The sequence below is a fragment of the Rhinichthys klamathensis genome, unplaced genomic scaffold (assembly GCF_029890125.1).
Source record: "Rhinichthys klamathensis goyatoka isolate OS25496 unplaced genomic scaffold, OSU_Roscu_1.1 h1tg000009l_1, whole genome shotgun sequence".
NCBI classification, from domain to species: domain Eukaryota; kingdom Metazoa; phylum Chordata; class Actinopteri; order Cypriniformes; family Leuciscidae; genus Rhinichthys; species Rhinichthys klamathensis.
In genome coordinates this window covers 1,299,201-1,309,106 of record NW_026606562.1, presented here as the reverse complement: position 1 = coordinate 1,309,106, position 9,906 = coordinate 1,299,201, and the positions used below count along the sequence as shown (strand labels likewise).

The window sequence follows — 9,906 nt, the reverse complement described above, 5'->3', positions numbered from 1 at the left end:
TTAGTTATCCATGGCATGGGATAGCTACAATAACAAAAGTATATACATAAAAGTAAATCGTACAAAAAAGTACATAAAAGTACATAAAAATATCAGCAATGTGCATTTATCTGCCATATTAATATGGAAGTAAAATAATGACAAAAATCATGTCGAATTGCACTAATAAAAATGCATTGCATGAACAGTTCTTGCATTTTAATGCATTGAATTTTCACTGACTCAATATCTCTCTCTTACTGTTGCATATTTATTGAGTTCTGGCAGTAAACGGCGAGGTTTCATGCAGTCGCAAGTGAACTTTATCTGCATTTGGGTTGCGTTCATAAACGTTGCTCAATATCTCCAGGTGTTCGCTATGAAGCGAGTTGCAATAAGATTAACGAGTTGCCCCAAAACAATCCGACACTTGGAGACGAAGAACAATGATCAAGTGTGTGGATGTTTTGTCATGTCGGGGTTTCTCCTTCCTGAACGCATGCATCAGTCAACAGCCCCCTGCTTAGAAGATCCCGGGGAACATCAGTTCGTGCGTCCCGGCTCTGCCCAAACATCCCCGATGACTCTGGTTCCCATTACCCACGAGTTCTTGAGCCGAGAAACATGGGTGGTTTGATCACACGCTGCACGGCCATGGGGGAGCATGTTAGAAGTAGCATGGCCTTAATTCAAACCAGACGTACTTGCGGCGAGGTGCATTACAGTAAACACTGAAGAGAGCTTTTCGCGAAAGGTGCGAGAATTACTCTCTGCCACGGGGCCCGAAAAACATAAAACGAATTAAATGAGATCTGCACAATCGCGAGGGGCTCGATGACAGATGGGCTTTTAATACCCGTATGTGTAATGGACTTTTCTGGATGAAAAACTTATCAACTTCCCTGACCTCTGGATCACCTCAATCCCATAATAACCGAGTGATCGTATCCGCAATGCATTTGGAAATGAAAGTGAATTCCCCCTTGCCCCCTAACGTCCCGCTTCCTCTCAGGCTTTAGAGGGTGTGTTGACATTGACCTATTGTGATCGACTCTTAATAGCGGCTGCCACTGTACTGGTATTGCGGTGGTATTACGGTATATGTAGGAGAGGCCAAAGGTCAAAAAGGAGAGGCAGAATGAGATCGAGGGAACGTCACTTAGTACTTACATTCGGTTTCGATTCTTCGTACAGTATTGGTGGGGTCTGAGTGGCTATTTGTCATTGTAAAGATGTTTTACTATGGATATTATATTATGAGTCGGACATGACTTTTTTTGTAAGACCTTTGGCACCGATCAGAAAACTGAATGCCAGTGTTCAGTTCTGAGAACTGTATCATTGTTGTCTGTTGGCATCGCCTCTCTCTCTGGCATAGCAATTACATTTTGTTCTGTGAGACAATGCATTTGCAAAGCCCTATACTTAAAATGGGTGAAACCTGTCAGCAAGCATTTCACGCTTTATGCTCTTATGCACAAGAGTCTATACATGTCAGGTATGTGTGCGTGTGCGTGTGTGTCTCTGTCTGTGTGCGTGTGTGAGTGTGTGTGTGTGTGTGTGTGTAGTGTACCTACTTAGCCAAAATTTTGGGGCAAATTTGTACACGGAAGTGACCAAAACCTGATAAAATCGCCAAGAAGCTCCTTTAGGGACATCCTCACAGTAAATATGGTATTAAAATAAAGTAATTAAAGGTGTTTTTTTTTTTATGTAAAAATGCAGAAAGTTTTGTGTGATGGATATGTTTAGGGGTTAGAGTAAGGGGAGAGAAAATACAGTTTGGACAGTATAAAAACCATTACGTCCATGGAATTTCCTCATTTAGATAGCTAAGTGTGTGTGTGTGTGTGTGTGTGCGTGCGTGCGTGCGTGTGTGTGTGGGTGCGTGTGACGGAGAGATCATAGAGATCAGTACGGTGTGCAGATAAGAGTGTTTGAAGTGCAAAGCAATGGGAAGACACTATAACTGAAGACAGTGATAAAGAGAGAGGGAGGGTTTCTGTAGGTGCCGGGACATCAATTAGCAGTTCCCCTCCAACTCGAGTGCCCGGACCATGACGTAAATGACTTTTCTACATGCGGAAACTTACCCACAAACAAGCATGGCACATCACAATCTTATTCTAGAACTACTACGAGATTGGCAAACGTATTTTAGCATCCAAAGAAATCGCTTTACAGTGCAAAGTCCGTAGACAATGAACATTTCCCCCCACTTTTTGTGTTATTTTATTTTGTTGCTTTTTTATAAACTTATCACCGACACCAGTATAGCATCATCCTGGTGGTGGACTATCTCCCAGTCAGATTTGTGTTCCCTCACTGCATATACCCAGAGCAAAACAATATGCTCATGTCCCTATTGCTTCAGCCCTAGTGTTTGTTAGTTCAGCATCAAAGTTAGTGCCAGGCATGCAGTCCAGTAGTGGAAGGGGATCGGGTGTAAGTTTGAGAAATTTCCATATGTCCACATGGCAATAAAATGTCTGCCACTTTACTTATTGAGGTTGTAATAAATGCCAGGTGCGTAGTCTGTTTTTTTCAAGGCACTCCATGGACACGCAAGAAAAATAATGTTTAAAGAAATCATGCCGTTTGACCAAAAACAGACTTTTCAAGTATTATAAAATACGCAGAACGGTTATTACCATTCATAGGGACAATAAAACAGAAGAAAAAGTCCTCAATGAAAACTAGAATTCAAATAACATTTAACCTTTTAAAACAGTTCACATATACTGACAAATAACCAAGTAATAAAACGTTTGCTAAACAACATAGAACCTAAAGGCAGTCCGCCAATCAGTCTATTAACTTGAATTTTCCATTCATGCAAAATAGACCCCAGAGTTTTGCTCTGGGTTTTAGTTTGGCCCCATATTTATGGCTTCACGCACATACTTTTTTACTTTAACAAACATTCTTATTAGAAGACTTCCTTAGTGTGCAACTAATCCCTGTTCTCATGACCCAGCCCTCTTTCAGATCGCACGTAAGATTTCATTAAAACACATGACTGCCTAAATAATAAATCAAATCTCACTTGTGTCTTTATACAGCAGCCCCATAAATAACAAATATGTGACAGAAATGTTGGAACTGCAATTGATACTCTCTCAGAGTGCATTAATGTTAGCTGAAACACCACTTTTGTCACAGTATTTAACTGTTTTTTTGTGTGTGTTAAAATTACTCTTTAGATTGTCATAAAAAATAAATACTGCATTGTTTTCATCTTAGAAACGATAACTGCAACATTATATTTATAATAATAATGTATTTTGTGAATAATTTGGTTTTAGTAAGCAAAATAAAAATCATGCAACTCTATTTCAAGTTGTTTATGACGTCAATATAACATCGAAGACACAAAGATTATGGATAAATATGATGCCGAACACAACTTTGCACCAAACTCCTGAAGCACTTGACCTCTCAAGCACAGTTAAAATATCTAAATTCAATCTGAAATATGATAGAAACCTTTGCTTTTATTGGCAATCAGTGCTAAGATAAAGCTAAATTAAACATTTGGAGTGAATCAAGGCTCTATACTGGGTCCTTTTATATTTAGCCCAGCTACACATTTCTATATGATTTTCTTTCTCAGCCATACGTTTTAATGAATTGACAGTAGTGTCAAAAAACTTTCAGCTAAACATAATAACAGAAGCCCAGAAAGTGAAACGAATCAAAACCTCTTACCACACTAATTAAAAACAGCTGTGAGACTTATGTCATAAAGGCTTTTTATCATTTGAAATTAACTGTCAAAGTGCATTGTTTCAGATTGTATCACAAATACACAGATATTGAAGTATTCCTTCATTACTAGCAGACCGCATGGCAATGCTCTCCCGTGAAAAAAGATCAGACCATGAATATTTGTTACAGCACAAATACCAGAAAAAGAGCATTCATTATCATTTCAGGGTTACTTGATGGGCTTCACATAAATTATAGAATCCCTCAGTTCACTTACACCCTTATACACAAATCCACCCTCAGTATGGTCCTTAAAGAACAAGTCTATATATATATATATAAAACTAAAATCAATGTTGAACACCTTTTTTTTTAAAAAGTGTTTTGATGTGTTCACGCAGCATTCAAGCAGTGCAAAACATATAAACATTTATGAAGTAGTTAAGCTTGCCAAACTAACACTGAAGATAAGCTGAAGTTATTAAAGAGAGTTACTTTCCATTTCTTAAAAAAATTATTAAAGCATTTTTAAAAAATAAACAACATTTAAAAAAATAAGGGATGGGTGAATGGTTTTAATGGTCATTTTAAATATAAATTAACCTATTCAATGTTCATTTACAATTTAGATTATGTAATGCCTAACTTAAACCCGTGTAACAAAGCAAAATAAACATTCAATAATAATAATAATAATTACAACTGCATTTTACTCTTAAATCTTTTTTTTTTTTTTTTTTACAAAGCACAATTGCGCAATCAATACTTGCAAGGCAGAATCTATTTAATTTGATGTAATTACTATATTTCAAAGTGGCTTTAAAACGGTTGTCCTCTAGACAGAGACAGAGAGGGAGCGAAGGAGAAAAGAGTGTGAGTAAAATAGATCAAGAACGAGATGAAGAGAACAATATAACCATTCTGATAAGCAAGTCTGCAAAAGTACAACATGTGACCACTTCATTTAGAACACATGCTAACCGTGTGTTCAGTGTAATATCATAAATCATAACATGGCAAAATCTGAACATACAGGTCAACGTGGCACATCCGAAGCGTTTCCCATCCACGCCAAACCTTTAACAATTCCCTCCGGCTTTATCCTTCAAAAGTAGCATTCGCATAATTCAGCAACTACTGAAGCAAATACTAAGCTGCTGCTACTAATAATACAATATATCAGAGTTCATTTTTCAATATATTTATGCATGTAAGCAATACAAATTAAAATAGTTGTACAGTACTTACAGTGTAGTTTTGTTGAAATAAATCGCGCAATTACACATTTTTACTATCCTAAAAGAATGCTGATAATGAATAAGTGTTCAAATAATAGGCCTGTGTATGTTACACACACATTGCAACATTAAATGTTACCAAAAAGAAGAGTATTAGGTTTGTTCGTTTCCTCGAGAGCTTCTGAAGACATGCAAGCTTTCGGACCCGCAGAGCGGCGCTCTCACCCTGCCAACTGCGCCGGTTCTCCAGGGGGCGGGGCCACAGGAGTGACTGACAGCTGATTCTGAGCGTAACTCCTCCCTCCACCGCCTTTCTCTCCCTCTTTCACTCTTTCCCTGATTTCAGAGAAGCCTTCATTCCAGTGCACATGGAAAGGCAGAGGAGCAGCAACGGTCCGCGCTCACAAGAGGAAACGCGCTCAGGGATTTTACGCGTGAAGCCGCTATAAGGTGATTCTACGGGACGCGCTTTATTCTCGGACTACAGCAGAATGTTATTTGAGGACGAATGGACATTTAAACAACTGCTCTCCGAGTAGGGATTTCACTGTGCAACATCTATAAACGGACACAAATGTTCTCCACTGATGAAAAGAGCACCCGGTGGATGAGTTTTAAAGCTCTTTCTGCGCTGCTTTAGATATTTCGCACATTGGATTACATAAACACTGCTGAAATTATTGCGGTTTATGGAAAAAGAGCTGAGAAGAAGACAGCTGAAGTTGGAGAAGAGGGTCTCTGAAGCTGGACTGAGGGTCTGAAGGATTTTACAATCTCCTCCACTTTCATGTCCGAAGTCTCTGGTTTATGACAATGGATTATTTGCTGTTTTTATGCGGCTTTTTGCTGCCTCTGTCCTCGGCTGTTGAAGGTAAGATAGCCTATTAAATATATTTTACTCGCAAATTCGCAATGCTTATCAAGAGACGCGCGTCACCGATCGATGTGCGTCTATAGAAGTTGCGCTTGTAATAATAATAATAATAATAATAATAATAATAACACTATCGGTGTTTTAAGGTTTTATTTTTATGCATTTGAAGTAATGCAGAAACACGCGTCTGGTCCGATATTTCTTTAAAAAGCACCGGGGAATCGATCTGGCCATTGAATGACACCAATACACATGCAATTACAATGCACAACTTCTCCCTCCTAATCGTTGTCTATTTTCTTTCACCAACACAATAGTTTGCGTCTTTGGTAAAGGAAATGTCTCTACAGGGAGTCCCACTTCAACAGTCTCTCTGTCAGTCGGACACAAACCCAGGTTCCCTCAAAAGACTCATAGGGAATTTTGAGCATTTTATTCCTGAATAAATTTAAGGAAGTGTGAGCGATTTATGGAACCTTTAAATTGACCAAGATTAACATTTTATTTGCTACTATTTGTATATAGGCTAGGTTGCACATATGTCAGACATAGTGTGAATCAGTTATGGCCTTGTGTGGGTGTGTGTGTGTGTGTGTGTGTGTGTGCGTGTGTGTGTGTGTGTTATTTTTAATCAAAATTTGATTCATTTATTTCATAATGACTCAGATCGGTGGTTTAGTTGGCTTTTGATTCAATTAATTCTTCGAAGTCTGGACCCCCATTATGGACCAGGGGACCTTTTGACACCAATAAAGATGAAAATGAGTGCGCGCGCGTTAATAGATTTTCATGGAGAACAACAATGTCATTTTATTTATTTATGTATTTGGTGTTATTTTAACCATAATCGGCGACAAGCATGATATTGCAAACACTTTCTTATTGTACCTTGACTTGTATTTGTGAATCTGTCAGTGATATTCTTTAAAACAGCACTTATAATGCAATAAAAGTCATATTATAGGCCTGTTATTAACGGGCGATTTATTTTATATGCTGTTGCCTTACGAAAAGCCCCGAATAGTCTAATTTGTTTTAAAGATGAAAAAGCTTGCCTTTCAAATTACTGCTGAATGTTGGGTTATTACTTTCTTCACACTATCAATGCTATTATTCACTAAATGAAAGGTTATATTATACCTACTTTACTTGTTTATTTTATTTTATTTGAATGTTTTAATGAGTGAAGTGGTGGATGTCGGGTGCGGAATGGTTAGCCTAAGTTAAATTTATTTGTCTATCTTTTTGTCTATGTTAACCTTGTAAAAGTTTAAAACAAATAAACTTCGCTAATTGATTTATGTCCTTGTCCGATAACCCGCAGTCTTAAAGAATAAAGGTTCCAAAAGGTTTGATGCCATAGAAGAACCAATTTTGTTCCCCTAAAGAACCATTCAGTGAAAACTTCTGAAAATAACCTTCTTTTTTTTTCTTAGTGTGAAGAATCTTTTTTTCCACTATAAAGAACCTTTTGTGCAACAACAAGGTTTCATGGATGTTTAAGGTTCTTAATAGAACATCGATGTCAATAATGAAGCTTTATTTTTAAGAATGTATCAGAAAAAAAGAATAAATGTTTATGAAAGGCACAAGGGCCTCGGTTACTAAATTTTCGGACAGTTTGTCTCCTTGTTTCGCTAAATAAAAATCAATCAGCCTATTAATTGTAGGCTACGCAAGTATCTTAATGTTTAATGAAATAATTATATAATGAAAGAGTTTTACGAATAACCTAATTACAAGTTATTCAGTAGGTTATATTGTTTAGGGTTGTAAGCACGATCCGTCTTATGTGTCCGTTCATACTGAATGATTTTCTGAAGTGAATTTGATTTAAACACTGCAGTGTTCTCGTTGAAAGCAATCATATTCTTGGTCCCTGGAGATTTCATTATAAGAAAGTCTACTGAACCTAAAAAAGGATCAAAACTGTCCAACATGCATTTAAATATGATTTTGCCTACTCTGATGTTGCCTATATAAAACATCACTTACGCTCCTATCTCTGTTTGAATGTGAAATCACAAGCGTTAGTAGGAAATCTCCCCTCTTTCTCTCTCTCTCGTCTACTCCAATTAGTCTAAGGCCTGGTTTTAATTCCCACTACCCCACTGCACTTATTATTTAGCACATACACGTGATAAACACATTTTGTCCTATATAATTACTCTGAGGTAACTACAGTCATTTTAAAGGCATATCTCATCGCAATGTGGTAAAACAGACCTTCGCAGGACAGCGCGAGTAAAGTTAGACCATTTGACCCCATAAATCAACGTACCAAAATACTGAGATGATCCATGTTTGTTCGGAGCGTCCTGTCCCATTGAAGTGGTAGGCTGATTCATAAACGCAACTAAAGCAAATGTAGCCCCCTGTTGACGAAATAACAGACTCATTTTGGGGGTAAACAGCATTAACATGAGAAACAAGAGAATAATTACAGGGCCATTCACTGCAGAAGAGCCGTAATGGGAGTTTTAGGAAAGGCCTGAGCAAACATTTATTTATAGGCTATTTAAAAATGTATTCATTCATGTGAGCTATTAGAGGCCAGGACATTTTATTTAAAATGTTTTACATGATCTGATTGGCTATATGGAACGTTTGCACTTTTAAAAATCATTTTTCACACAGCCATAAGTCCGTTTAAAGCGGAACTGCGAATCCAAACAATCAATAATGAAAAAAAAAAAAAACTTACAAGAAATAGTGATGTCACATCTTATGAATTATATAACCTGCTTTTCATTAAAACATTAATTTTAGCCTAAAATTCTTGATGTTGTTAAAAAAAGATTAGTCGTAGGCTATACGAAATTTAGGCTACATCACTATTTTTTTTTAATACAGTTGATATTTTAATTCCTCGTAAATATTAAAAACAGAAATCAATAATAATTATTATTTATGATGATAATAATAATAATAATAATTATTATTATTATAATGACAGCTGTTGAGCGCAACCCGACCTCTGCAATCGATGCGACTTCATCGATCTGTAAAATCTACGGTCAAAAGGTTTAAAACGAGGTCAGAGCATTGATTTGTTCTTCACACCTATACGCATGAGTCAACTCACTCAATTAGAGAAACCAAATATAAGCACTAATAAAGTACAATAAAAAAAAGTAATAGGCCTATTTATTAGCCTATTTATTGTGTTTTTAATGACCATAAAGACAGCAATTTATTTAAGATAATTATTTAAGATAAGATAATAATTATTTATTAGCCTACAATATATATAAAAAAAAAAATGAAAAAAAAAATATATAAAAAGGAATGAAGGTTCAGGCGGAAGACCAACAACATGCATTTGCTGCTATGATAAAGTTGTCTTTGTAAAGTTATGATATTTATTTATATTATTATATTTATTATATCTGTAAACTGAAATAAAATTGAACTGAAATATGTAAATATCAAATATATTAGATTTTTTTCCATACATATATATGATTAAAATGGTGTTCCCCTCACTGGTGGGGCCTGTATGTGCCACAGCTTTGGCTTATATTTATATCGTTTCATGTAATATCTGTTTATAAAACAATGAAATTTATTAATATCCAAGTCCTGTGGGTGAGCCATTGAAAGGTCATATGTTAAACAGAGTAGGCTATAGGGTGAACAGATGTCTGTTGGCTTTGTTTCAGACTCTCGTAAGGAGCTCAATGGGGTCTCAGACTCAGGCTTAAAGATGCTATGAAAACCAGGCAGGGTTATCGTAAGCGCACGCACTCTGGTGGTCCACGAAAGCTCACATAACTAACCCATAAACATTAGCACCGATAACCTTTTGGATTCAGGAATGCTCCGGCTGTAAAATTCGCCAGCATTCTAAGCCTGTGCAGCGTGGAGCAATAACTTGCGCTGAAGGCCAATATTTAACCGAGTGCTCTGTTAATTGATGAAGAAGTGGACTGGACGCTGACTGGAATGTAGAATTCGCTCTTTTTTTTGGAGTGTCCACTCAAAAGGGCAATCCTGGCAGCTGACGCAAAGGCCTTTACAGAAAAATAGGTCTTTGACACTCACGACAGTGTGAGGAGAGAATGTGTCTGGGCCTGAACACTGCCAAAATCCCCCCGGTGCTGTCTG

The 9,906-nt window shown here is 36.9% G+C and overlaps 1 protein-coding gene across 3 annotated transcripts in view; it reads left to right on the top strand.

Moving 5' to 3' along the window:
* The first annotated feature begins 5,276 nt into the window (after positions 1–5,276).
* LOC130093026 (ephrin type-B receptor 3-like) overlaps positions 5,277–9,906 on the top strand; it is a 45,142-nt gene continuing 40,512 nt past the window's right edge. For all 3 annotated transcript variants that reach the window (XM_056260534.1, XM_056260533.1, XM_056260532.1), the window contains exon 1: positions 5,277–5,796. In XM_056260534.1, coding sequence (XP_056116509.1) covers positions 5,733–5,796 — 64 coding nt within the window. In that variant the 5' untranslated portion in view covers positions 5,277–5,732. The remainder of the gene's footprint in view (positions 5,797–9,906) is intronic.